This window comes from Acipenser ruthenus, chromosome 7 (genome assembly GCF_902713425.1).
Source record: "Acipenser ruthenus chromosome 7, fAciRut3.2 maternal haplotype, whole genome shotgun sequence".
Lineage (NCBI taxonomy): Eukaryota > Metazoa > Chordata > Actinopteri > Acipenseriformes > Acipenseridae > Acipenser > Acipenser ruthenus.
This window is the reverse complement of record NC_081195.1, coordinates 55,881,685-55,909,644: the sequence shown is the minus strand read 5'-3', so window position 1 is coordinate 55,909,644 and position 27,960 is coordinate 55,881,685. Positions and strand designations below refer to the sequence as shown.

Genomic DNA, 27,960 nt, shown 5'->3' with positions numbered 1-27,960 from the left:
AACCTCTCCATTTAGTTTGGACTATGCTACATCTGCAAGTGGTGCATGATTTTTGTAAACTACAGAATTATTATTCTGCATGTAAAAAAAATATAATTCTTTAGCCGTTTTTATTTGCTGGATTTAAATTTGTTATAATAATGTCTCTTACAGATTTAGGAGGAAATGATACAGAAAAGCAGAAAGATGTTTTGAAGACAACTTTGAAAATCAAAGAGACTATTTTTTCCAATCTAGCTTTATCCAAAGAGACAAGGGAAAAGCAGAAGACAGGTATATTTATATTTTACACCTTGCTGACAATGATATTGTATTATCTGTCTATTTTTCTTGATTGTCATTACCAGTGAACTGCAACAGCATAGATCTCTGGGTACGTCACTTGTAAAGTTCACACATATTTTAGTAAGTGTGTAATTCTAAACCACAGAAAACGTTTTTTTGTTTATTGAATTTTTTATATATATATTATATAATTTATATGTTTGTAGTCGGAACGTTCATCATTGCATAAATTATTATACCTTATATATAATCAGGCCAGATGCTTTAACTCCAGTTATTTTTGTATATTTATTTTACAGACTTCATGGAGGAACTTGGTTTGGATGATGCAGATGATATTGAAGGTAGATATTTTTAGAAAAGAAAAATATCACTATGGTATTTTCATTGTTTCTTGATTTCAAAGGGTTACAGAACACCTTCAGTGTTTACAAGCAATGCATTACTTTATCTTTGTGTTGTCTGCATAACTGCAATATAATTAATACCATAATTCAATTTTTATATTTTTATTCACACATCACTGGTCCAACACATTTGTTTGCCGGTACACAGATCATGCTCCCTTTTGCAAAAATGCTTATTTTTTCCCCCACAAAAGATGCAGTCTCAAGTTCTGAATGAAATATCTAAATGTGACACTTTAATAGGCTTATGTGTGTTTCTTTTTACCCTCTGAAGAACATGAGAAATTGTCTAAAGGTCAGTGCTATCCCAGTATGTGTGCTTTTGGTTTGATTTGTTTAGACTTTCTGTTTGGTTATTGGAATTATTTGCTTAGAAGGCAACAATAGAATAAATGTCTTCTACCTTTTAGTCATATTACAAAGTCGCTTTGATCCCTGTAGTTTTTCAGTTTTGTTTTTAAATACTTGAACTTTTAATTATTCTGAGATTGCATAGTTTTGTATTGTTTTCTTCAATTTCTTTATTTTTATGTTTGCGATTGCAGATGCTTCAGATTGGGACTCTGCTAGCATTGCAAGCAGAAATCTGCCTGGCTGTAAAATCCCATCGCCAGTCCATGATGAAATAAGTGCAAAACTGTCAGAACCAGAGTTATCCACACCACAAAAGAAGACCCCAAATATAGTACAGTGTGCCAAAGCAGATCAGAAAACAAGTGCTGAAAAGAGCCTGTCTCCCTCAAACTCTCCTCCACTGCCAGAAGCAAGATCCTTGCATTCTCTGACATCACAACAACCACAACCACAACCGCAACCACGTTCGAAGTTATTAGCTGTAAAAGCAGATAGCGGAGAAGGTAAACCTATGTTGAATATTGAAATGTGTTCCAGTAAAAGAACTTGTGTAAAATCTAGCCATTTAAAACAAACCCTTTCATCAAATTGAATTACCTAACTGCTGGATCAGGTTGGACTTGGAGAAGCTAAGGTTGCATACTCCTGATCAGTTTTCACTAGACGCTACTATGCGAGGCTGGGGTGATGCATGTTTAAAGGGATGTTTGCCAATTCTAATTCACATTTTAAGTTATTGTTTTATTGTTTTATTCTCTTTGGATAGTGTTGTATTTTAACTGATAAAAGATGTCACCATGTCTCATTTTGTTTATGCTGCTACACAAATGCAGAGATATTTGCTGTTTTTTAGATTCAGATTGGGATTCAGAAGATGACGGTGTTCCATCTGGTCCAGAAAAGTCTGGGAGACTTCCGAAACTTCCAGTACAGAACTTTGCTACCAGTAAGCCAGGTAAAGAAAAAAAATACTTTTGTCTTGTTTGCATTATCAGTCAGCAGTAATGTATTCGTCTAACCATCTGATTAATTGCAGGTCAGAGTATAACAAAATATTTATATTTTTAATAGCAAAACAAATGACCTAGTGCAAAGTATTTAAGAAATACTGGTACGTATTCAGATGACTTTATTGATAATAGCTTTATCATAAGAACTTTAAAACTTGCAGTTTTCATCAAAATGTTTTATGTTTCTCTTTTAATACGTTATTTAGCACTTCAGCTGGATAGACAGAAATTATTATACATTTAATTAGCTTTGTAGTGTTTGCTGTTTTGGTTTTGCAGCATGCAACATATGGTTAAAAGTTTTAGATTTAAACAATAAATGTGTGTAAGCTGTGGGGCAGCTTGCATACTGTTTTCTCATTTTGATGTTTGTTTCTATGAAATCTTGTAACTTCTGACCGCTTGTTGGATTGATCTGAACATTCAAATACAGCTTCATAATAGTGGGGGAGAAGTTACAGTTACAGATGTATGCATAATCATTTAGCTAGCTTGATGCAGTGTATGTAATTTACAATTTTTTTTTGTTATTTAAATTTATCACAACCCGTAACAGAATCTACTGATGCAGTGTTGTCCTCAGAAGACGACGACCATGAAAAGAGTGCTCGCCTAAAAAAACAAGTTAAACAGGTAGGCTAATAATTAAAATGTCAGATATTCTCCACATGCCTTAAGGCTGCTCTGGAGGGATGGGTCTTTTTGTGCTCTGTGCCAATCCATCTAAATCGTGTGGTGGTTTTGAGATGTTTGCAGCTGTCCACTGAGGACCAGGTCATTGCATGTGTGAACTAAACAACATTTAAACCAAGGTCTCCCTAGGTGAAAGGCTTACACATTAACTGCAACAGCATAGATCTCTGGGTACATCACTTGTAAAGTTCACACATATTTTAGTAAGTGTGTAATTTTAAACCATAGAAAACGTTTTTTTGTTTATTGAATTTTTTATATATATATTATATAATTTATATGTTTGTAGTCGGAACGTTCATCATTGCATAAATTATTATACCTAATATATATATATATATATATATCAGGCCAGATGCTTTAACTCCACTACAAATTTTGTACCACTTTTTCAAAAAAGGAAAATAGACATTTTAATGCTCATAACCACAACTTTCAGTTGAATTGCAGAGGAATCAATTAAAAAGGGGAACATAAAAGAAATGTTTTAACATTGAGTATTAGTTATGGATGATAGTTTTAATGTTAGTTTTAATTTAATTTTTTTGGAAAATTTGATGCATAAGCTGAGTGAATCTGACCTTAATTTCTCAGATATTATTTGCTTAAAATAATTGCTATGTGCTTTTGAACCTTCTGATGCTGCCTTTTTTTTTAATAGTCTTTTTCTATGTGTCTACCAATGCTGCTGAAGGACAAAGAACTGTTAGAAACCCCCTTGGCAGTGCTAATTAACACAACTCCTGACGCGGCAGACCAGGCAGATACCCTATTCAGAGAGCAGAACCAAGAAGGAAGTGAAAATCAAACCACAGACAAAGTTAATCTATCTGCAGCCAGCTCTGCTGTGCCATGGGAGGAGCGATATGAAAAGATCTGGGTAGAAAATGAAAAAAGAGAAGTAAAATCCCATTACAAGGATGTGGCAGCTGAGTTGAAGAAGAAGTTTGGAGAGATATGTTTGGAACAATCCAGAGCGCCAAGTTCCATATCGACACATTTAAGAGTAGATCTTAATAATGAAGATGATTCTAGTGATGAAGATGAGATTGTACACCAGATGGCAAAGACCCAAAGTGGAATACTGCAACCGATTCTAGAACAGGAGTCCAGGTTAGAAGACTCTATTACAGAACCCTCTAAGCCAGAACTGAAAGGTAGTAAAATACCAGATAAAGCAGTAAACTCAAACAAACAAGCTGAACATCTCTCTAAAGAAGATGAGAATGAAATACAACCACTAATACAGAAAAGAGAAAACGATGTTGCTGGCTATGACACAGACCTGGACTCTGATTCTGAGCAATGTGCTGAAGAGAAACCAAAATGCAGACTTGATGGAAGTGGAAGTTCTGTTGAAAACAATACAAATCCTGGCCATAGTAAAAACTCCAAGGAAGATGACAAATACCAAGATTTTGTGAAAACTGGTCAGAAGAAAACTCCATTATCTGAATGTGCACCAGCTTCTAAATACCCATCAGATGAAGAGCTTGAGGGAGATATGAAGAGGTTTAAGAATGAGGTTGTATTCCTGGCTTTGGAGAAAGAAAAAGCGCAGCTACAGAAAGAGGTAGAGGATTCTCCAGTCCATTTCCATAGTTTGTCTTCACCTGGCATACTTCAACTGCTTGTGCAAGGAAGGGCCCATTCCAAATTGTGTACCTATTTGGGGAGCAGAGGGCTAAATGCAAATTTGTAATTGTGTTATTACATTTGTATTTACCTGCCTAGTCTTCTGAACTCACTGTTGTTTTTTCTGCATGTTCTTCCACAAACAACTTTTTCTTCTTGGTTGCTGCAGTTCATGTTGTCATTCTGTATCTTTCACTGTAAAGGCAGCAGTATCGCCAATTGTTTGTCCAACTGCATTTACTTCACCTCCCTCCTCCTTATGTTGCTTTGACTTGAACTTCAATACAGGGGTTTTTCTGTGTCCAAATCACCCATTTTCTGTCCACATACTTGACAGCCCATACCACATATCATCCATACTACAGTTCATAAGCATTTTGTCACCTGTGGGCCCTCGTTTGTGTGTGTTAATTGTTGTTTATACTGCACAATTTCTCCTTGTCTTTCTTTCTGTAGCCAAATGAGCTACCCATCCACGTGCCTGATGAGTATTCCAGCTTTTGCTTGTATAAATAAAAAAAAGCGTATTGGCTGAGCAAATGATTTATAAAGCAGCTACTTCATGTTATCAATTATGCCTTTCCTTGACACTCAAGTTGAGTTATGTTCTGAAAACAATTTGATTTTGTCTTGTTAGTTTGATCATACATCTTTGGAAAGCATTGAGTACAACCTAGATGCTTTTACTGGTCATGGTTTGTGTTCATGCATGTATTTGTAAATTTGAAGCTATCATCTCTTTCTGGGTAGCTGTTTTTTTTATTTAAACCTGTAAAATCAGTTTTTCTAATACTGTTAATTCATTTTAAGAGGGGCTCTAAAGATTGCGTGTTTGAAGAGTAACGTCAACGGGTTTCTGTTTTGACTTTGTTGTGCATATTTTTTTATATTAACACCTAGCCTACTAAAATCTGTAGATGTACTAACTTTAAAGGGAATCTAGTATATTTGGGGGATATATATAAAAAAAAAGAGGCGTATGCATCACATTGATGCCTGTTCCTAAGGTAAATCTTTTACAGTTTAAAAGAAATGCATAATTAATAATTAACTAAATGTGTTGGATAAATTGTTGTCCTGCAAATTAACTGAACGACTTTCAGATTATTATTTTTTGAACAGCTAACAATAATCTGTCGCATTGTGCTTGGTTGTCATTAGATACATGTTCTTTGTATTTGCAGGTTGAGGGAGAAAAGAAAAAGAAACTCCTGGGAATGCAAAGATCAAATGCAATTAAGGGTTTAGAGGGACCAAGAAATGTAAACAGACAAACTGGGGATGAAACCGAGACAATTATAAAGCATGAAGCCACCCAAAGACTACAGCCTAAAGGAATGCAAGGTTCTGAAAAACTGAACACTTGTAATCAGAAGGACCAAAAGCAGCTCAACAACCCAAGGAGTAATATTAAACAAAGAGCAAATGCAACACATGCTAAAAGGTATTTTTTCTGGTAACTTATGCGTTCTAATCAGTGCTTTCATATTTATAAATTAAAATATGATCAAATATGTTTGCATTTCTCACAATACAATATTGAAATGTTTTAGAATTTAAGAGTTGCATTTTAATGTACAGTATACAGATACAGGTATACCAACAAAAAAAAAAAATCAAAAATGTAATTATGCAGAAACAGGGATGCAGGGTTTACATCATAAGGCACACATCTCTGACAAAAAAAAAACCAAATAAAAAAAAAACACATTTAAATTGTAAAATTTTGTATTACCCAAAGAGTTAATGTGAAATCTTGGATCTTTTAGAGATGACCTTTTCTCGGATGAGGAGGATGTAGATAATAAACGGATTTCAAATCTGAACACTGCTGGCAGACAGTCACAGCAAGCTACCTTTGTTAATGGAGATCAGCTTTCTGTATTTGATGATAGTACTTTAAGTGAGATGTCAGAAGATGGAGGAAGGTATAAGCAGATGCACATTTTAATTTTTTTTTGTAATGTTACAAAAACATTTTCCTGGTAGTTCCAGTTATATTCAGATTATGTAGATCTGGTACACTTGTATGCTATAATATATATATATATATATATATATATATATATATATAGCATTTAAACAAGCATGTTGTAAAAATATGGTTTGTGAAATATCATTGTCAACTTTAACACAAGGATGTATCTTGTTATGAGATATAACATCAACTATATGAAATATGTGTATACTGTATGTGCAACCATCAATTGTTATAAACCTTTAACCTGTTTGTGTAACTGTCAAATTTGGATAGAACATCCTGAATAAGTTAATGGGGTCTGATGTGACACTACTGACATCATTTGAACATTGCTACCATTTATTTACCTGCCTGTGTTTTTTTTTTTTGCTTGACTTTAGGCCGACAATACCCCACAATTGGAAAAGCAAGGTAATATAAAAGTCAATAGGTCATTGTATAAGGTTAAGCTTCTCGCAAAAAAAGTGTGTCTTTATACCAGTTTACAGTATCTGCATAATTGCATTGGTATAATCCTGTTTTTATCTTCTAACTCCATGCAGAGCAATAAGCAAATGGAAATTGCAGATGACTTTGATGACTTCACCCAGTCCTCTGACACTGCTACAGACAGCATGGACTCACCTGCCTTAGGATACAGAAATGCATCTTTGTTGATTAAACAGCTTGAAACTGGTACAATAGGTAAACATAACTTAGGGCTATAATAAGAAATAAAAACACAGAAACCTGAAACATTCTGCCCCTAGTGGATAAAAAAAAAAAGATTGTTGCAGGGGGATAGTTTAATGGTTACACTGTGGTGTACCAGATTTACTTGGGTGGTTTTAAGTTGATTCTGAGAACTCTATCCAGGCCACAGATTTTTCTGAAGACAGATTTTCATATATTTTCTCAAATTCCAGATTCTGTAACTTTGGTCAAAATTCAGAACATGTTCCATGAATATGAGCGCACCATTGAGAGAGAGAAAGGGCGCTATAGTATGCTGTCAGATAACATCGCTCAGCTATTAAACGAGAGAAAAGAACTACAAAAGGCTCTGGAGGATATCCAGGAAGTGAAATCCACCCTGGAACACCAGCAGGTGGAATGGGAGACTGATCTTAACAACCAAAAGTAGGATTTCTTATTGCTCGTCTTTTTATTTGAAGATATAAAGTACACCACTGCTGTTTATGCTCATACTGGTGATTTTTTTTTTAATGGTTTGTTTCCTACTACTTGTCTCCTAAAATATACATATATAACTAATATGAAAAATATATAGTATGTTAACCAGGGTAATAGAACGCTTTATTGCACAAATCATTGTATTATATGTTATGTACTTTTAGGTAGGTGAAAAAATATATTCCTGTAAAATACGCCTTCTTATGTATAACACTTTCCTGTCTGAATTTTCACACTTGGTGCAAGTACAATACTATAAAAACAATTAACCTGAAATAAAGACATGGAAATAAGAGCTAGTCTTTTCCAAACCTCAGTAAACAGAGGAGCGGTATGGCCAATTACATGTTTTCACCCATTAGCAGCTTGTTGTAATAGCACTGGGATGCTGTGTGGTTGGTGAAAAGTTGAAGACCCAATTGGATGATGCGCATCTGCAGTCTACCATGTTCAATAATCATGTACAGCACTTCAAATAAGCCAAGGACTTAATCATGAATGTTTTTGTAAATCCCAGGTTTATTCTGAAGCAGGAGCAGGAGAAGCATAAGAATGCTGAAATGCTGTATGAGAAGAGCAGAGAGCAGCTGCGAAAGAAAGAGGAGCAGTTCCGCAAAGAGGTGGAGGCAAAACAGCAGCTGGAGCTCACCTTGAGGAACCTGGAGATGGAGATGAGAGCCTTGATTAGTAACATGAAGCAGGTGTGAAAACTACTCCTTCATACCAACATTTGGAAACTGTTCAGCGGGGGCGGGGGCAGGAGCAGGGGTGTGGGGGGGTCATACGCATAAATAGACTTAACCATTTTTTTAATCCAACTTTTGTTTTCAATCCATTGTCAACATTGTCCATCAGATATCTTAAACATTTTCCAAATAATTCTAGTTTCTTACTTTTTATGTGGCTAGCTTGAAGATGAGCGGAACGAAGTGCAACGCTGCTTGTCTCAGGAACGCAGTGCCAGGGCTCTGCAGGAAGGAATACTAAACAACCACCTTCATAGACAAAAGGAAATTGAAGAGGAAAACAAAAAGACTGTCTCAAAAAGCACAGAGGTATTGTTTATTTAAAACGAGGATCTGTTTAGAGTGGTAATGTGGGAAACCTAAACTGACTTCTCTTTTCTTTACTGCAAAGGTTTTTTCCCAGCTCTCTGAAGTGAGTGACAGAGAAAAGGGTCTGCTTCAGCAGAACCGCAGTCTTCAGGATGAGATATCCGTGTTAAAGCTGGAGCTGGATCGGGTTCGAGCCCGTAGCCAGGAAGAGGAGGGGCAGTACCTTGAGGAGAATGAGGCTCTGAAAGAAAAAATGGAAGATCTGAAACGAGATCTAAAACTAAACGAAGAAGCCCTGGCACAGACTGTCTTGCAGTACAGTGGACAGCTGAATGCTCTGAAGACAGAAAGCACCATGATGACCTCCAAACTGGAGCAGGAGAAGCAAAATAATGACAAGCTAGAGACAGATGTGGAGTCTTTGCGTGCACGACTGACCTCGGCACTCCAGGAGCTTGAGCGCAGTCAGTCTGGCAAAGTGGATGCAGAGCGAACCTTCCAGCGAGAGCGAGATGAGTGGCTCCGCCTGCAAGAAAAGCGCACTCATGAGACCACAAGCCTGCGGGATTCCATTAACAGCTTGTCACAACAGCTCAGCAAAGCGGAAGCGAAGGCTAACTCTCTGGAGAATGAGTGTCACCGTGCCACACTGTCCCACACAGAGAAATCGCTCCAGTTAGAAAGCATGCAGCGTGAGCGAGAGCAAGCCCAGTCCCGCCTGAAGGAGCTGGAGGGCTTACTGCAGGCTGAGAAGGAACAGGCGAGCAAGTCCTCAGTTCGACAGGAATCCATGCAAGAAAGGATGGCCCAGGCGCAGAGTGAAAACATACTACTGCGTCAGCAACTAGAAGAGGCGCAGAACAAGGGAATCATCAAGGAGAGGGCAGTGAGCGACGTACAGGACCGCTTCAGTGACATCTTAACAAACCTGCGGGCAGACAGCGAAGGGAGGGTGCAGATTATGGAAGAGAGGAACAAGGAACTTATGGCCAAAAACGTTGAACTCAGGGAGCAGGTCTACAGGCACCAGAATGAAAAAGCAGAGAGAGAGGTAGATGACAAAGTTATTTTTACATTGTATGAATCCTGGTAATTACAAGAGCATAGGAAAAAATAAAGACAGTTAATAGAGGATACTCGCATGAACATTCATGGGGTACTGTAGTTAGCAATAGATAAAATGCTAACTCCTGGTACCTGTGCATTAGGTCAGTCTGATGGCAGCCAGTGAACTACAGCAAAGGAAGTAATTAGGAACCAGTAAACAGCAGCAAATTGTCAGCTTTATCGCTGTATTTAAAATACCAGCATATCCTCAATTTAAAGTACACAACATCCTCGATCAACACCCCTTTTAAGATTGCTTATACAGTAAATGGTATTTGTTACTTTGTGTCCCTTTTGAATTTATGTGGAACAAAACTGTTTACGCACAAAAGACTGAATTCTTTGTAATTAGGTGCTAATTGGGTGTTCAGTGGAAGTGACATTTAAAATTATAAGAAATATATTCTACAGATTGTTCTGAAGTGTTCTATCCTTTTTTAAAAGTATTAATATATCTTAAATGCAGTTCATCACAGAGCACGAGTCATCCTTCCATCACAGGAATATAATACAAAGTGTACCACTTCACCACCAGGTTGGCTGTTTACTTTCAGTAATACTAACATTACATGAGCGCTTCCTCTTTGTCCTCTGTTTTTTAAGAGATTTGTGCTGTCTGCCAGTGTAAAAAAATAATTAGGAATTTATATAAAAGGGAAAGCTAAAAATATTGTTTACATTGAAACATTAAAAATAACTTACTTTGGACATTAAATCTGGAGCTATAAACCTTTATTACATGTTGATAACAGTGTCCAAGTTTACAGCAGCTTTTGGCACCCAGAATGAGACATTATTTTTCCAGGATTTTGAAGTCATCACACCGCCATTGAAATGCATGTTCCAAGTGTGGAACGCCTAGAGGGGGTAGGCCAGTGCCAATTTGGTATGGGTGGACCACCCTGTACAATAGACTTGGTGGAGGGTTCACTTAATATACTGCGATCTACTATCTGGTTGATAATTATTTATTTTAAAGTTGTAAATGCACTATAGCTTGAAACATATCTTTCATTTGTGTTTGTCAGGCTGCTTTAAGGCAACTACAACAGGAACTTGCTGATGCTCTAAAGAAATTGTCCATGTCTGAGGCATCACTGGAGGTCAACACTCGCTATCGCAATGATCTTGAGGCAGAAAAAATTCGGTTTCAGAAAGATATCGACAGACTGAAAGGAAAGGTATTGTAATTTTAAAAAGGCAGTCTTAAAATGAATGTAAGAACAAACTTTTAATGTAAGTGTCATTCCAATTATAAAACAAACAAATTCCACTCTGTCACAATGAAAACTTATGTCATAGCAGCAGATCAGTGCGGTATTACAAGGTATGTGAATTTCAGCTGCAGGAAACGGAAGACCAGTTCATTCAGTCAGAGCGTCGGATTCACGAATTAAAGAATGCACTAGATGACAAAGAGCGAGAGGTGATTGCCTCCTCACAGAAGCTGCAGGAGAGTCTGTCTGCATCCTCTGGAATGGAGAAGACAGTCAAGCAGTTGGATGAACATATTCAAAGGTGTGTACTGTCTAGAAATCATTAATACAAATAAATCATATGAGGAATAATGTACACCCAACTGTAATAAGTCCTTCAAATTTGAATGGAATTTCAAGTCTCTTATTTCACCGACTTCTGTGGTAACGTCTTACTGAATTGACTGAAATCTGTAGGCTATTGTTTGCATACCCTTTGAAATTGTACTTTTGTGTTTTGTAATTCAAGTCTTTTCTGAACTATGATTTGTGACATTGTTTTAGACTTGAGATTGAAAATGCCAGATTGGAGGCTACAGCCAAACAGCAGACAAATAGAATAGAGGTTCTGCAAAAAGAAGTGCACGAGTCTGCTGCGGTAAGTTCCCACTTGTTAATTCCCAAATTACATGACGTAAAATATTTTATATAGGCTGTTTCATTTCATAAAAATAATAATCATTGTTTTATACACAGCATTTATCAATTCATAATTTTATCAACTGGAGTGCCTTAATTTATTCATTTTACTTTTATTTATCCATTTTACTGAAAATGTTTTTATTCAGGAAAACAGCATTTCAAGTCCAGTAATTCATTTAAATGTTCTAAAGAAATAATTTATCCTAAAAATAATTGAGTCCTTAAAAATAGTAAAAATCGTGTTCAACTTTAAAACTTTGTGATTTTACTGTAAGCCCTGTTTCCCAATAAAGATTAACCCGATTGTTAAACAGTTTATCTGTGGATCTGGATTGGAGTAGACAGGGTTCTTAAATAAGAAGCCTTCTGTTTAATCGGTAGCAATAAACTGTAGGGTTATAGTAGTAGATTTATCAAAATGATGTGATCTCTGTGTATAGATTAATATTAAGAAACAATGTCAACTTATCTACCTGGAGTTACACTACAAAGTAATTCAATCTTTTTTCAGACGTCAGATCAACCAGCTGAGATGGGGGTTGGTATTTAGATGTGATTTTGATGCTAACAATTACACATTTTTTTCTTTTTTTTAATTCTTTTTCTGGTGGTGCTGCATCTTTTAGTTTTTCCTTCTTCGTTGGATAACTTTTTTTTTTCTTCACCATGGCATTCTGTTCTCTTAGTTAATGAATGAGATGGACATGTTGCTCGTTTTGTTGTGAGACACCAAAAAACATTATATGTAGCTGATTTGTTACTACATATGTGTTATACTTTTGAGAACAAAATGAATATTATTGAAGCTGCATGAAGCATGTTTTAACTTTTCAATTATTTATTAGAGTTTAGCCTTTTTAAATGTAGTTGTATTATTGTTTACTTAGATGGGTGGTTTAAATTCAGAGTTAAGTACAGATGACAAAACTGCCTAACTGCTTCTTTTAATAATTTCTGTAGGTGCGGAATCGTTTAGAGGATTTGGTTACAAATTTACAAGGAGCCAAGATCAATTTAGAAGAGCAGCTTATTCAAGAGGTTTGTCTAAACCTTTTTTTTTTGCTTGTTTAAAAACAAAGAAAGTTGTTTTTTTGATTGCACTTAAATATTTATCTCCTGTATAAATCAAAGAAAAAAAAAGTAAAAAAGTGAGACATTGATGATAAAACATGGTTACAAAACAGTTTTGCTATTACCTTGGCACATCCTGTCTTCTATGCTTTTTTTCCAGTTAAGTTCCATTACCTGTGTTGTGAATGCATTTTATGCACACGTCTGCTTTTGTAACGTTCCTTTTATTTAACCTGGGTGTAGGTTCAAAACATAGCAGACTTATTTAAAAATGGGTTTGTCTTGGGCTCCCAAGTGGCGCATCCAGTAAAGGCACTCCGCGTGGAGTGCAGGATGTGCCCTATAGCCTGAAGATTGCAGGTTCGAATCCAGGCTATGTCATTGCCGACTGTGACCAGGGGTTCCTAGGTGGTGGCGCACAGTTGGCCGAGCGCCGCCCGGGTAGGGAGGGCTTAGATCGACAGGGCAATCCACGGTTCACCGTGCACCAGCGACCCCTGTGGCTGAAAGGGCGCCTGCAGGTCTGCAGTGGAGCCATTCAGATCTGTGTTATTCTCCTGTACAATAGGTCTGGTGCCTTCGCTGTGGATCCACAGTGCGAAAAATGACGGATTGGCAGGAACACGTTGCGGGGGACGTGTCGACCTCCGTTTCCCGAGTCGCCGGGGGGGTTACAGCGGTGAACCGGGATGAAAAATAATTGGGCATTCCAAATTGGGCAGCAGTGTGGAGTAGTGGTTAGGGCTCTGGACTCTTGACCGGAGGGTTGTGGGTTCAATCCCCAGTGGGGGACACTGCTGTTGTACCCTTGAGCAAGGTACTTTACCTAGATTGCTTCAGTAAAAACCCAAATGTATAAATGGGTAATTGTATGTAAAAATAATGTGATATGTTGTAACAATTGTAAGTCGCCCTGGATAAGGGCGTCTGCTACGAAATAAATAATAATAATAATAATAAAAATTGGGGAGAAAACCGTAATATAAACCATTGGCGACGACTACATTTTAAAATAAAATAAATTAAATAAAAAAATGTGTTTGTCTTGAAGGCTCAAAAACAAAGTATGCTGTCGCATAATGCACAAGACTCGCATCTCCTTTGGGAAGAAGAACTGAAGTCAAGATCCAAACTAGGGCATAGACTGGCTCAGCTAGAAAGAGAAAAAGTTGAAGTGACAAGCCAGGTAAATGCAAAAAGTACTTTTTTGAACTGTTTTGTTGTTAAGCCACAGCTGTATTTTTTTTTTTTTTTTTTTTTTTTTACAACATTGTGAATTACCCTGTATTACACACCAATGTGCAGTTATCCTGGGATAACCCCTAAAAAAAATTGGTGAATGCCGAAAAACCGTTATTAAAAAGTTGATCAAATCAACTCTTGCAGTAGATGTTCTTTACAATTTTAGGTATGGGAGATGAAACTGAGAAAAGTGGGTTGCCTCTAAAAACATTTAAGAGAAAGCTTAAGAATACAAATAAACAAAAGCAAGGGAATACTTTCAAAATGTTCTGTAACATACATGTGCATTCTACTGTATAAAGGAAATACATAACCAAAAGCACAGGTTTTAATTTAAAAACGTGGATAGCAGGGATTTTATAGTGGACTTGTCCTGTTTTATAGTTATGACTTTTCTTGCAGATGGAAACAGAAAAGAAAAAGACTAAAAAGATAGCAGAGCTAAAGCGATGTACAGAGGCAAGGCTTGACCAGGAGATGAAGAGAAACAGTGAACTTCAAAAGGAAATTAACAGGTGTCTAATGGACTGTTTTGCATATTGTGTTGTATGAACTGAAGTTTATTTTTAATATTAATGTGCAGCATATAACTGTAGGCTGATGTCTTTTCAATGCACATAAAGCCTGTTCTCTTATATACAGGTAACTTATTTATTTTCTTCTGTATTTTGAAGGATGAGAACACTTGTTAAAACCACCAAGAAAAAGCAGAAGCAGCAAGAGACTGGAGAGTTTGCATCCCAGCTCAGCAGCATTCGGGGGGACCTGGATAACAGACACCTGGAGACTATTGCTAGATTAAAGTCCAAGGTAAGATTTGTTGTTTAGTATATGAGTGGAAACTCCCTCATTCACTTTCATTGGTATTCCAAATTCTGTTAACTTTTTAGATAACAGGACCCTGTACAGTTTCAATAAACTTCTCCAAATTGAAAGCAACCCTGTGGCTGAGTGGCAGATACATGTGCAGTCAGACAGGACCAGAAGCAGCACACAACTGACCTTTCTTTTTCTTTTTTTATTAAATTAAAATCCAGGACCTAGTAAAGATCAGAGCACAGGATGCATCAAGGGTACTTGGAGACAATCATTTCCTAGGACTCTCCATGGATTTTACCCACTTAGAATCTTCTCACTGTATTCACCCTGTAGTTATGGCTAAAATTAATGAAAACTGCTTTTCAATTTACACTTCATTTTACAGAAAATCGATGATCATTAGGTGTTAAAAAGGGATATTTTAAAAGAATACTGTTGATTTTTGCCTCCAAAGCTGCTTTTTTTTGTTTTGTAGACCAAATAAAATTGTTCAAATCTTTATGTAAAATAGATTATTTTTTCCTTCAAAATCCCTGTTTTGACTTTACACAGATTGATGAACTCTCCCAGCAATTAGAAAAAGAATCCTTACAATCGACAAGGCTAGAATCCACCAATAGTGATTTGAGGGAACAACTGTCTTCAATGAAAGCACTGCGCAAAAGCCATGAGAAGCTGGAGAGGAGCAAGAGGCAACTTGAAGAGGAGGTGTCAAGTGTTCGTCACCATATGGAAACAATGATCGAGCAATGCAGACGAGAGGCCGAGGAAAGGGCTAGACAGGAGATAAGGCAAAAACTCGAAGAAGTCAATCTGTTTTTGCAGGTAAATGTTTATTAACCTGAATGCATCATTCAACATAGAAAAACTGAAAAAACTAGAACTTCTGTGGAGAAAAACTGGAAACATTCATTCCACAAAGTTGAAATGGAACACACGAAAATGTTTTTACTGAAACCCCTTCAGCAAGGGTACATTAGGCAGGGGTGTGTCCTCCTATATACAGGACAAAGATAATTAAAAAAAAAATAATAATAATAATTTTTGAGATCTTAGGATCTTGACAAGATATATAGTTTTCTCCTGGTGATTTTGAGTCACAGAACATCTTTTCTCATATTTACCCCCATTCTTTATCTTACCCTGTTCATATTTAACTTTTTGGTTCATTTAATTAACATGTACAAAACAATTATTATGTTAAGAATTTGTTTATTTAGACCCTGGATCACAAATTAAATGTTAAGTAATACTAGAAAATGATTTATATTCCTTGCAAGTAAATGTGCATACAGTATAAATTTATAGCCATGTGGTCGCTGCTATTGCTTTTCTTATGTTACCAATGACAAGTTCTGTAAGGTGCCAATTAATTTAGAAGAGCATATTATTGTTTTTGTGTCATTTAAGTAAAATTTAAAAAAAAATAGGGAAAATGAAATCATTCTATACAAATGTTTTGTTGTAATTGTTTGTTTATCTCTGTTTTTAAAGACCCAGGCAGCCTCTCAAGAAGCCTTAGAACAAATAAAAGCCACCAATGAAGCAACTTTAAGAAACCAGCTGGAACAAAGAATAAGAGACCTTGAGGGAGAGCTGAGTAGAGCACAGAGCACACAGCAGAACAGCTTGAGCCAGCGGGACTCGACGCAGACCGAGCTGGAGAGATACAAGGAGCTTTATTCACAAGAATTAAAATTACGCAAGTCCTTGGCAGCCAAACTAGATAGGTAAGACTGCATGTCAGTTGTGTTCATGTGCCTTAGATTAGTCTGGCATTTAAATGTCAGAGGTTACATGTCCATGATAAGCTTCTTAAAATGAATTATACTGAAGTTGCTGTGCAGTCACTTCGAAATTTATATGGTTATTAATAATATTGTAAGGCTAATGTAAACATTACTAATTAGCAGGGATCCTAGTTTTAAATTTAAAAAAAACAAAAAAAACTGTGTTATTCCACAATTAAACTAAAAAGTTAAAATTGAGTCCCCCAGTCACATAAGATACACAAACAGTACTACTGAATAACAGTTAAGACATTTATTAGTACACTTTTAAATTCTAAGGAAGTTACAAGCTCACAAGCGCCATCAATCAATAATATAAACAAACTTACCATTTTACTTTAAACATCACAAATACTTCTGTGTAGTAGTAATAATAAAAACCAAAAAATAGGATTCACATTAGTTTATCTTCGAGTTACTCTTTGTCATCTGGATGGCTGTTGCCAACTCCTTGACCTGATCTTAGGGGTGATTATTTTTATTTTTTTTTAATGGTTTTTGGCGTCTAACTGCTTGTTCAGTAGTAACAATGCACTGGATACTGAAGTAAACTGCAGCTACAGTGCGCCTCGTTCAACCTTGACCTCTGTTCACCAGAAGCATTTTTATTGAACAAGTATGTTTACATATATTTAAAGCAAAATTACTTGTGTTGATGATTATGTATGATAATTGTATTGATTTGGTTATCAAACAAACAAAAAAGCCTTGCATGTTTTTGCCCCACCCCAAGTGTAAAACAAACCAAAAATTGACAGCATAGAAGATTTGTTTTTCTGCAGCAAATGGGTTCCTAGGATTCCTGCTGATTTGGTGATATGTTAATTGGAATACCCAAAAAGATACTTACTGTATTCTAACTGTACATTATGAAGTAAATGTTAAAAAAAAAAATTAAATTGTGGCTTCAGGCACGTTCTAAATAAAAAGGTCTTCTTGTGTTTCAGATCGAATGAGAGGCTGGCTGAAGCCAACACTAAGCTGCTGCATGAGCGTCAGCACAACAAATCGTTCATAGCTAGCAGCATTGTAAACGGGAGCCTGACTGCAAGTCCTGTCTTTGACGTGAATCAGCTTCAGGGCAGCATTGGAAACTTTGGTGGCACTCTGGGCCCCCTTAATAGAAATCTAGGGCTTGGAGGAAGTTTCCTGAACCCAGTGGGAGATGGTTCGTCTCTAAACAGCATGGATGCTTACATAGCAAAGGTTAGCAGTAATAATAATAATAACAAAATAAAAGCTTAGTTGATGTATAATATTGGTCTATCTGAGCTGTAGATATTACATCTCAGAGGGTGTTGAAAAAAAGTGTCATTGATAACTTTTAGATGAGATCAGACAACTGCTAAATACATAATACTTTGTCTCTGCTGGCGGTATAGGAAAAAAACAAGGCAGCATACTGTACACTTTTTTTTTTTTTTACACCTCACAAATAAATTAAGTCTCAGCAATATTAAGATATATACATTATTTTTTAATGCCAAAAAACAGGGTAGATAAAAACCAAACAATATATTTGCAGATGCAGATAAATCAACAGCATCTTTGTTATTGTTATATAACTTTGTATTTGTTTTTTAAACAGCTATATTAAAAAGATTAAAGATCAGAAACTTGTTTTTCAATAGTAGACGAACACCACATTAAAAGGCTCATTACGGTTTATTAATCTTGCCTTATGTGATTCAACTTATGTTTTCAACCAGTGATTTTAAAGTTTTATTTGTGTTGTATTCCAAGATTTGAAAAGAAATTATACTGATCATTTTTTGCAATTGTGTAAAAAAAAAAAAAAAAAGCACTTCATTTCTAAGTTGTCATTTTCAAATGTAAAAAACATCTAAGAGCTAAATGTTCTCTTAAAAAAAAAAAAAGGTATAGCATTTTAAATATTGGTCTTCAGTGTTATGTGGTGTCCAACACGAGTTCAGGTTGTCTACTTGAAATTGGCACTTCTTGAACTGTCAAACCTGTTCATTTGTTTGAATCCGCTAGATAAAAAAAAAAAAAAAACGATTTCCTCTTCCCTCTATTTTTCCATTTTCCTTTAGTGTGGGATTCTAGTAGCACAACTTTGTACATAACTTTTGTTTCTCACTCCTTCAGCTCCTAGCTCAAAAGTCTGTTTCTCACCTATCTTCTCTTCAGCCCGACACATGACAAGGTGTGTAGTGTGCACTAACCTTAACCTTTACCGCTTATCTATGAATTTCATAGGGCAAAAAAAACAGACGACCATTTAAAATAACTTATATAATGCAAATGACTGTAGACAAAAAAAAGTACATTATTCATTTGCAGTACAACCAATTCGAAAGATTATTTAAAAGAAAAAAAAAAACACACATTGTAGGATTTCTTGGACACAATTTAAGATCTCAACTTATTCTGCTCCAATACCTGTCTGGTCAGAAACACCCCCTTTTCCCTCAAATCTCTTTTACTGTTTTTATTTCTTTATTTTATTTCAAATTCTGCTTTCAGATGCAAAATGAATTGGAGAAAAGCATCACAAAGGAACTAGACCATGGTATGTTGTTTGTATAGCCTATTACTTTGATTATAAATTATCTCAACCAATTTAATATAAACATTCACTTGTTTTGTGAACACAAATTGTTAACATAAAAATATTGTCATAAATCTTTTATTCACATAATCCAATTTTTTTTGCATTTATTTACAGCCACAGCCGAGCTGGACGGTGGATCTACGAGAATGTCTCCTGTTGGATCAGCTGCTGGCTCTCTGAAAAGCCTAAACCTTGACCAGGATCCTGTCGCCAGAGCGACTCAGCAATACTTAGAGGTCTTAAAGAAAAACTACATGATTTAAGTAGAAGATTATGCATGTTCCATGTTTACATTAAATGTCAATTCAATGTGCATAATATGTAAAACAAATATTGAATGTAAAAACTAGAAAACAAAATAATTCAATTTTCCATTATTTATTGATTGATTTTTTTATTGCTCGACTTAAGTGATGCACATTGCACTTGTATGCTCAGGAGGGACACAACATTGTTTTCAAGTATCTTCATATTTAGAGCCATATTTTCATTAAAGCAGCATTATTGATGTTTAAACCTGGAATCCAACTGTTCCAGGCTATTCTTTGTAATTTTTTTTTTTTTTTAATATGTATACCCTATTTTATTGTTATGCAATATATAACGTGTACAGTACATTCTGCCTATATTATCAGTTGCAGTCTGTTTGGATATTTGAGGTAGTTGTTTTGTATTTAACGGTTTCTTCCATTTTCCGTGCAGTATTAGATGCATACTTGCCAAGGTATTTGTAGACTCACTACATTTTGTACATGCCATTAAATGGTGCAGTGCTCATTTGCTTTTGTTTTTACGTGAGTTTTATTAAGTGTTTTAAGATGACATTTGGTGTAATGGTATGTGGTATTAGGTGCGACTGTGTTCAGTTATAAATTGATTAACAGGAAATTGCAGACAAGACTTTTCATTGTTTAAAACAATTTAACTGTATTTTACAGAGAGGAAAGATTGACATACTCATTTCCTTGGGATGTATGTAATATAGGTCACTTCCATGCATTGCAGAGTGACTTTTGACAACCTTGGTTCACAAACTGGCCCCTATAAACTGCAATGTGTATCTCCTGAAGCTGTTTATATAAAAAAAAAAATAATTCACTGATAAACATGACACATTACTATACAAAAACAGGGTACTTTAATTATAAATGTTGGTGAAATAAATAGCCAGGTAGCCCAAATAGTCATCTATTGCAGTGTTACAACTGACACGGAACATCAACAATGCAGATGATCTATTGGCTTTTTCATGGCCAAGTGATTTTTAATTACATGTAAGGAAGAAGTTATTGCTAATTTAAGAGCTGCTACTCATTACTGCTTAGACATATAGATTGTTTGCATTTTTTTTTAACCAGATAAAGGTTGTTACATGGTTAGTAATTTTAAACTAGATAACATTTCAACCTTCAGACCATGCTGGCATAAAATGAGTAACAACATAAACTCAATCTCCATTAAGTGTGTGTGTGTGTGTGTGTGTATATATATATATATATATATATATATATATAAATAAAATAACCTCACTAAACAATCCCAAAAAAGTAGCAAGTCCTTTTAAAACTGATTCTCAAACCACAAGATCAACCAAACAAAATAAATGTGAAAAGTCCTTAATTTTGACTCAAGATGTCAGTGTACAACTGAATTCAGGGGTTCAGCACGGATGTTTCCTAAATCCAGAGCAGAATCTGTTTCTTCATCAATTTCTCCAATTACTGCCCTGCAATATTAAAAACATATACGCACAGTATTAATGCAGCATGAATAATCGTCAGGTACATGATAAGACTGTTTCTTTACATTTGTACTGTACCTATCCTAGTAAAAAGTATGATATTTAACAATAAAAAACAGTACTAATAACTCAATTAAAAAAATGGTAAGGCACTTACACGTTATCTCCTCTAACAATATACAATCCCAATACCACTTGTTCAACTCCTTGAGTAGAACTGAATACTCGTTCGTGACTCTCATCCAGGATTAGATTAATAGTCTGATCAAATCCTTTTAATGTCCCCTGTTGAGAAAAAATTATATAGAGCATTTAAGTCTTTTATTGCCCAATATTTCTTTATTTTGATGTGGATACTAGAAAAGAGATGCAACCATAAACTGCATAATTCTCACACTATAACACAACTGTCTGTAGCATGAAAGTTTGCCCCTCACACCCAACTGGAACAGCTCAGCATAGAGAATAACACAGAAAAAAAGATGGGCGTTTCTGTTAACCGTATGACGTAGCTGTCATATAATTAAGTAAATGCACATATTTTATGTGCGTTTTGCCACCTGATGTGCACGTTACAAAGTAACATCATTTATTGTCAGCTTTTTTAATTGGACGAAAACAACACATACAAAAATATTTAGCGCTGATTACTTAACACTATCTCATCAAAAATAGCTGGGAGCGATTATGCTGACATTATTGTAAACCAAGTTTGAAATATTTAAATTTTTATTGAAAGAACGAAGCAGTGGTGATTACCAGTACATAAAATGACAATGGTAATCAATGCTTTGGCAATACTTAATACTGGTCACGCTAAGCACTTTGAATTTGAATTAGATTACCAGTACACATGTGAAATTAAAAAATATATATATATATATATAGAATGCATTAAAATACTTACCACAATCATTCTCCCATCAGATGTAACAATTGCAACAGTACCTGGTGTCCAAGAGTTAAGGAATGTTAGCTTTTTTTTTTTTCCAAATGCAAATGTGCCTAAGACAACAAAATGACAACTGGTAGCATGCATGTCCTGCCTCCTCTTTCGTCATCAACCTCGCACTTGAAATTATCTCTCAATAAACATCTGTCAGGGTTTTTTTATTATTATTCTGTAGCAACGGGTGAAATACATGCAGTACTAATCAATATAACCATGGAAAAGCAACCTCAAGCAGGAAACAAAATCATGACCTCGCATATGGCTAGATGATAATGCAGGCGTCTCGCGACTCTGCCTAAGTATGGGAAGCTCTGCTGCTGAACTTTTGCAGTTTTCAACTCGTCGTATAATTGAATACTAATCAGAACGATCTTTCTGCATTTTTTATGAGTACAAACGTTCCAGTAAACATAAATAATATTCACAATACTCGTACTTTGAAGGTTTTTGTTTTATTTCTCTATAATCTCAAGTATTTTGAAACGTGAAGAATGCAATGAATATCAATATAAAGTGGAAGAGCCACATTTAGGGTTACGGTACACGTCTCGACTCTATCAAAAATAGAAAGTTCTGCCAACTTTTTTCTTAATAGTTCATTTAACGTCAAATAAAGTGAGGAAAATACGGAAATTATTAAGTTATTTATGAAATACAGGTTAAAACGTTACTGCATATTACCTTTTAGATCGGTGAGCGCAGTATGTAGAAGCCACTAGACGGTACAAAAGAAACGGAGTTGAAATAATATTAACAGTTAGTGCTGAAATAATAGTAACAGTTGAGAGCTATTTAGTTTAGGGTTAGGTGTAGTGTTAGGTGTAAGGTAAAGTCGCATATGAAGTGGCTTCGACTGAAGTTGCAGCTGTATTTTGTTTTACTATATTTTTGTAAGTAAATAAAATTCTCTTTTACGCATGTGTTTATTATTATTATTATTATTATTATTATTATTATTATTATTTAAATTAATATATTAAGTCAATGATGAGAAATTTGGTAGAATGTTGTTTTTGTGTTGTGTTACAGTTAAGTTAATTGCACACTAGTGGCTAAATAAATTCGATGCTACCCGCCCTGAACTGAAAGGTAATGCGCAGTAATGTTTTCACCTCTATTTCATAAAAAGTCGTAATTTCTGTACTTTTCTCACTTTATTGTTCTTAAAATGGACTATTAAAGCTTAACGAGCAAAAATGTGTCAGAATGTTCTATTTTTGAGAATTAAGTGCACCGTACCCCATTTAAGGATACATAGTATAGTAATCGAAGAAGACATACCATGTGCAATGTATTTATTTTTTTTGCGTGTACTATCTTCTATATTGATCTGAAAACAGCGCCTCGGTCAAAATACCGGTTTCAATGGTACAGTATACATACCGTACTTTAATTTTATTAATCGACGGTACTTACACTGCTCTCTGGATGATGCACTGGAGTACCGTCGTTTAAAATATATAATACACGGTCTCTTGTATTCACATAAAATTTGCATTTATCCAAAAAAAATTCTCCTTCGGACAGTGAATAAATCTCACAACAGGCCTTACACAGCGGCACAGTTCTAAACTGATTTACGCTGCCGACCATTCATTGTTTTTCATTCATTCAAACATAAATACATTGAAAAAGGATACGGTTGATATAGCTCTCCAGTGCGGTTGACATGGTGATGTCTTTACAGGATATTTACCTGATGGATTTTGTAATTTGAAAAAAAAATAATCAAAGCAGTACCTCCAACGAAATACACACTTCGGTCGTAAGGGCCGACGGGAATAACAGACCAAACTAGAAGATCACAGATATGTGTAGTTTACATATGTTAGACCAAACAAGCAGAAACCGCTCGATTTAACGGCATTGTGCATCGTTTTGAGATAAGCTACTCTTCAGAATGTACAGTACTTTGTTTTCCTCTCTATACGTATCAGCTTTTTTTTTTAGTACAGCCTTTTCATTACAAAACATGTGAGTCATGCACAGCAACCAGTGTATGCAGCATTCTGCTGACATGTGGGCTACTCTCTACAGTACACAGACTGACAGGCAATGAATTAGTCTTTCATTACACCGCTATTTATTCTTAACCTCTTGATTGGATTTTTTTTTTTTTTTTTTAGAATCAAGTCACTTTGACAAAACATGTCCTGAATTTGATTTATTTTAATTATGTCGTACAAATTATTTATCACACAGTATACGACACATTGTAACCATATTTAAAGACATTTCAAATTATGCTGTATGCAAATGTAGAGTAGGCTCAAGAAATTAGTCTTTAATGGAAAAGGTTGTATTTGTGGCACCAATGCAATTTGTTTCTAACGAAGTAGTAACAAGCTTTCAGTCCTCAAGTGTTCATTTTGCTGATACAGTCCTGGGTGGGAATCAAATCTGCTGTCTCTGTTTTCAAAATAACTTCTGATAAACATGTAATACGCCTAAAAACACACATGATATAGTTTAAACACAATACAGTATGATATGGGAGATGATTGTGTATGTAACCCATTTCTGCTTATGTTTTACATGTGATTTCAATTCTATCTGTAATTCCAGTTAAAAGTGTTTTCATTAAAACTGCTATTATTATTATTATTATTATTATTATTATTATTATTATTATTATTATTATTATTATTATTATTTATTTCTTAGCAGACGCCCTTATCCAGGGTGACTTACAGTCATAAACAAATACATTTCAAGAATCACAGTGCAAGTATTAACACAACTAAGAGCAAGGTAAAATACAATGACTTCAGTTCTAATTATCCTAATTGTCATTCGCAGTGCATTGTGCCTTTCAATTAAAATCCAAAACGGCTAATAATTAGGTATGCAAGTGCTTCAAAGAGTGAGTGTGGTGGAATTGTTTGGCTGGAGAAATATATTAAAGTCATTCTCTATGTATCTGCATTTTGATCTCCCACTCTCCAATATCAGAATGCAGTGAACTGGAACTAATAGCTTTTGGGAACATGGGACTTACAATATTAAACTCTGTTTTTTGGCAGACAAAGCTATCAAAAGTTTTGACCTTTGAATGGAGGGATAATTTATATGGGTTGTTGACTGTTTTTTTAGGGAGTAAGACACATCATGTATTCAATGGAGTTCTAAGTTTAGTTCTCTGCATCAAAGAATGCATGGATGCAGACCATCATATCACAGAGGGTTCTACTTTCAATATGGATTTTGTTGTTTATATATGATGATGTATTTACTGTATAGTTGGTTATGCAAATAAAAACATGTATGTTAACAATAATGACAATCTTCTGCTTTACAAAGTATCAGTAATGCCTGAGCCCAGTTTTCTGACCCCAACCTTTACTGAAATTCCATAGATCAATTACAGTGTTTTTTACAAGATTAACCCTTCCACTCCTTACTTGTAAGCCCTTAAGCATCTTCTGTTACTCTCATGTATCCATATGTTTTTTTATTTACTTTGACACAGGACCTGACAATGTTTATGAACAATGTTTCAACTGTGTCCTACTGACAGGTAAAAAAAACACCCTGTGTCCTTATTATTATTATTATTATTATTATTATTATTATTATTATTATTATTATTATTATTATTATTATTATTATTATTAAAATATTTTTATTTTATATTTGTCAACAAGTAAGTGTAAATAATTGAAAAATATTGTAACCCTTGCCTGGAATTATGGGTCAGGGATCATTAAAAAAATAAAATAAAATCAATCTCCTAAAATCATTGCTAAAAAAAGCAAATGGGTGTTACTGCTACAATAATTACATAATGTATTTTCAAAATATGACTGCAAGAAATTATCTGCTTAATGTGCAGTGCGAGACAAAGGCCTGGGTTATATGTTGGTGAAGTCATACGTATTGCTTTAATTATTCATCTGCCGCAGCTGCTAAAAAGGACCTTACTGAAACAAGTGCTGTGGAAATACTGTCCCCACCACAGTTAATAGTGTTTACACTATTTATACACTCGCCTTTACAGTACATTTGTTTTACTATCCCTGCTCCCACTCCTCAGGACAACCTAATTAAAAAATCATTTCCAAAACAAACACTGCTTTAAAAAAGGGAAGGAGTCTTGTTAAGCTGGTCGAATTCCTGTACAAACTAGAACCCTTTTAAAGCCATATTGTGCCTGGGGTTTAATTGTGACTCAGTGGACCGGGTGCCGTTGCCATGGATATGTCTCTTTCTGCTTGCATCAGGGATTGGCATGTGATTAGCCTCTAGCTGTTTCATTTTTAATTTTGATTGAAGCATGGTACTCAAATATTACAGTGCACCGTGAACAACGTAAAACAAAAAGTAAAAAGACCTTGGTAATAAAAATGCGCATGTCTTCAAACGTTAGCACATTTCTAGCTCTGCTTTGACCAGTTCCAAAGTTTTTATGATTGCATGCACACAACCCCTGTTCCGGTGTTGAGTTCATGTAAACTGGGGACTTGAATCTGTTATTTTAAAGACCAGAAGTGAGTTTGCTGTGTCCTGATCAGCATATGCATTTGATATGGGTTTAAAACATTTATTTTTTCTTCTTACAAAAACATAATTTTGTGATTATACATTAATTGTCCTATTTTAAACTGTGGAACTTGTTTAATTTGAGATTACATTTATCTTTGCATTTACTACAGGATATATATTGTATATTAACTATTAAATGGTCTGATATTGCCAGTGCAAAAATACGTGCTTTGACAAGAGCAGATTCTGTATGTGATTGGATAGTATAATCATGATTAGTGTAATCTTAATATTATCAATTAACCATATCTATTGACCATACTTGTGTTATGTATTTGTGTAAGAATTAGTGATTAGTAATAATTGATATTAAAAATTGATTTAACTATATGTATTTCAACTGCCGATATTATCACAGTATTCAATTATTCAATTAGGTTACTGGCGTAATGATGTATATGTAGGCAAGCATTTAAAATAATTACTTCACTCATATATACTTGCAGAGAGATGTTTTACGTCTTGACTTTTCGGTTTCAAAAGAGGAGTCATTTTAAAGGTGTAGTACTTCATTCGTCCATGTTGAATCTAATGAGTGTACTAAAACACAATGGATTAAATCGTGCTTTAGCTTCCTGGTGCGTAAATCACTTACTGTGTTGTAGGTATAATTTAGTCTAAATATACATATCCTGAAAAGTAATGCAAATAACCAAAAGAGATTTAGCACAAGGTAGATATTGCTTCTAAGAGGCAATACAATACATCGGTTAGCACTGTTTAATGTGAAACAAGATGATTTTTTTTTTTCTAAACTGAACTATAAACTCAAAAGGAGTGATACACAACACACTGCGCAACAAATTAGTTCCCGCTATTTGGAATAAAGAGTCTGCATCTGAATGTGTTATCACTCTTAAACATCTGTAGTACTCCACTCAGCCAACAGGTGGAGACACATATTCAACTTTAGTGCAGCAAACTTAGAACTGCACTCAATAGTCTAGTTCGTTTTTTTGTTTTTTTTTAATTACTAATTGTTTTTGGTGCTTTTCCATACCTACCTGAAACCAACCTTATCTGCACAAAATATATTTTTAATACTTGGAAGCTTTTTTTTCTTGAATATCTCGAGTGTCATATATTGTTATGATGTATTTATTAGAAGGAAATCATCTTTACATGGCAAATGCTACACATGCCATTTAAAGTACAAACTGAAATAACTTGAAATGGCAGTCAAAGTGAGTCATGTAGAAATGCCTCAAATGCTATTGAAAATCACAGAAAACAAGAGGAGATGTAATTATCCAATTTGTTTTATATTTAGTTCTATTCACATGTTTTTTTTAATTGTGGGTTTTTCTCAATCAGTCACATTTTGTGCATGTTTAAAAATGTATTTTGTGAGGTAAAATCATTATTTTAATCTTGGTCGAGGTTATTTCTATTAATTTTAAAGCTTTAAGAAAATGTCCAACATAATATAATGTCACTTTTCTTTTTCTAGAAATGTTGATTTTAAATGTTATGTGAACACTATAGTAAACAGATTATTAATTTGTGCCACACACATCTAGTCCCTAAGAATAATCTGTATAATAATGCCATTTTAAGATTTATGTTTCTGAAAAGAAGTTGGTTTAGGTCTGCTGTTGCCGCCCCCACATCCTTTAATCGTGACAAATGA

General features: G+C 34.9%; 2 protein-coding genes across 13 annotated transcripts in view; one reads left to right on the top strand and one right to left on the bottom strand.

The window, feature by feature from the left end:
* Window positions 1-19,876, top strand: part of LOC117415579 (ankyrin repeat domain-containing protein 26-like) — a 32,001-nt gene extending 12,125 nt beyond the window's left edge. For 5 of the 12 annotated variants that reach the window (XM_059027315.1, XM_059027318.1, XM_059027320.1 and 2 more), the window contains 28 exons: window positions 154-273; window positions 585-629; window positions 1,238-1,549; window positions 1,900-2,001; window positions 2,613-2,689; window positions 3,411-4,322; window positions 5,569-5,828; window positions 6,154-6,312; window positions 6,746-6,776; window positions 6,908-7,049; window positions 7,271-7,484; window positions 8,056-8,239; window positions 8,447-8,593; window positions 8,676-9,644; window positions 10,167-10,235; window positions 10,729-10,881; window positions 11,043-11,218; window positions 11,461-11,554; window positions 12,110-12,136; window positions 12,559-12,636; window positions 13,721-13,855; window positions 14,314-14,426; window positions 14,586-14,721; window positions 15,283-15,555; window positions 16,225-16,460; window positions 17,468-17,726; window positions 19,008-19,053; window positions 19,210-19,876. In XM_059027315.1, the coding sequence (XP_058883298.1) occupies window positions 154-273; window positions 585-629; window positions 1,238-1,549; window positions 1,900-2,001; window positions 2,613-2,689; window positions 3,411-4,322; window positions 5,569-5,828; window positions 6,154-6,312; window positions 6,746-6,776; window positions 6,908-7,049; window positions 7,271-7,484; window positions 8,056-8,239; window positions 8,447-8,593; window positions 8,676-9,644; window positions 10,167-10,235; window positions 10,729-10,881; window positions 11,043-11,218; window positions 11,461-11,554; window positions 12,110-12,136; window positions 12,559-12,636; window positions 13,721-13,855; window positions 14,314-14,426; window positions 14,586-14,721; window positions 15,283-15,555; window positions 16,225-16,460; window positions 17,468-17,726; window positions 19,008-19,053; window positions 19,210-19,358 (5,618 nt within the window). In that variant the 3' untranslated portion in view covers window positions 19,359-19,876. Of the gene's footprint in view, window positions 1-153; window positions 274-584; window positions 630-1,237; window positions 1,550-1,899; window positions 2,002-2,612; window positions 2,690-3,410; window positions 4,323-5,568; window positions 5,829-6,153; window positions 6,313-6,745; window positions 6,777-6,907; window positions 7,050-7,270; window positions 7,485-8,055; window positions 8,240-8,446; window positions 8,594-8,675; window positions 9,645-10,166; window positions 10,236-10,728; window positions 10,882-11,042; window positions 11,219-11,460; window positions 11,555-12,109; window positions 12,137-12,558; window positions 12,637-13,720; window positions 13,856-14,313; window positions 14,427-14,585; window positions 14,722-15,282; window positions 15,556-16,224; window positions 16,461-17,467; window positions 17,727-18,629; window positions 18,688-19,007; window positions 19,054-19,209 lie in introns of all 12 variants that reach the window. The other 7 variants (XR_009329189.1, XM_059027317.1, XM_059027322.1 and 4 more) reach the window with 7 other exon arrangements.
* A 338-nt stretch (window positions 19,877-20,214) lies between these two features.
* LOC117415580 (U6 snRNA-associated Sm-like protein LSm8) lies at window positions 20,215-23,603 on the bottom strand. The gene is made up of 4 exons (XM_034026117.3): window positions 23,429-23,603; window positions 21,744-21,784; window positions 20,994-21,121; window positions 20,215-20,821 (listed from the first exon to the last, which is right to left on the bottom strand). The coding sequence occupies exons 1-4, from the start codon at window positions 23,457-23,459 to the stop codon at window positions 20,731-20,733; spliced, it is 291 nt and encodes a 96-aa protein (XP_033882008.1). The 5' UTR covers window positions 23,460-23,603; the 3' UTR covers window positions 20,215-20,730.
* Between the last annotated feature and the right edge of the window lie 4,357 nt (window positions 23,604-27,960).

Bases quoted from the DNA above. Each gene is read 5' to 3' on its own strand.
- LOC117415580 (XM_034026117.3), bottom strand. From the start codon at position 23,459: ATGTCAACCGCACTGGAGAGCTATATCAACC. The intron at 21,122-21,743 runs GTAAGTATTTTA...TTTTCTCAACAG, and splicing joins CTGATGGGAGAATGATTGTG to GGGACATTAAAAGGATTTGA. The intron at 20,822-20,993 runs GTAAGTGCCTTA...TTAATATTGCAG, and splicing joins ATTGTTAGAGGAGATAACGT to GGCAGTAATTGGAGAAATTG.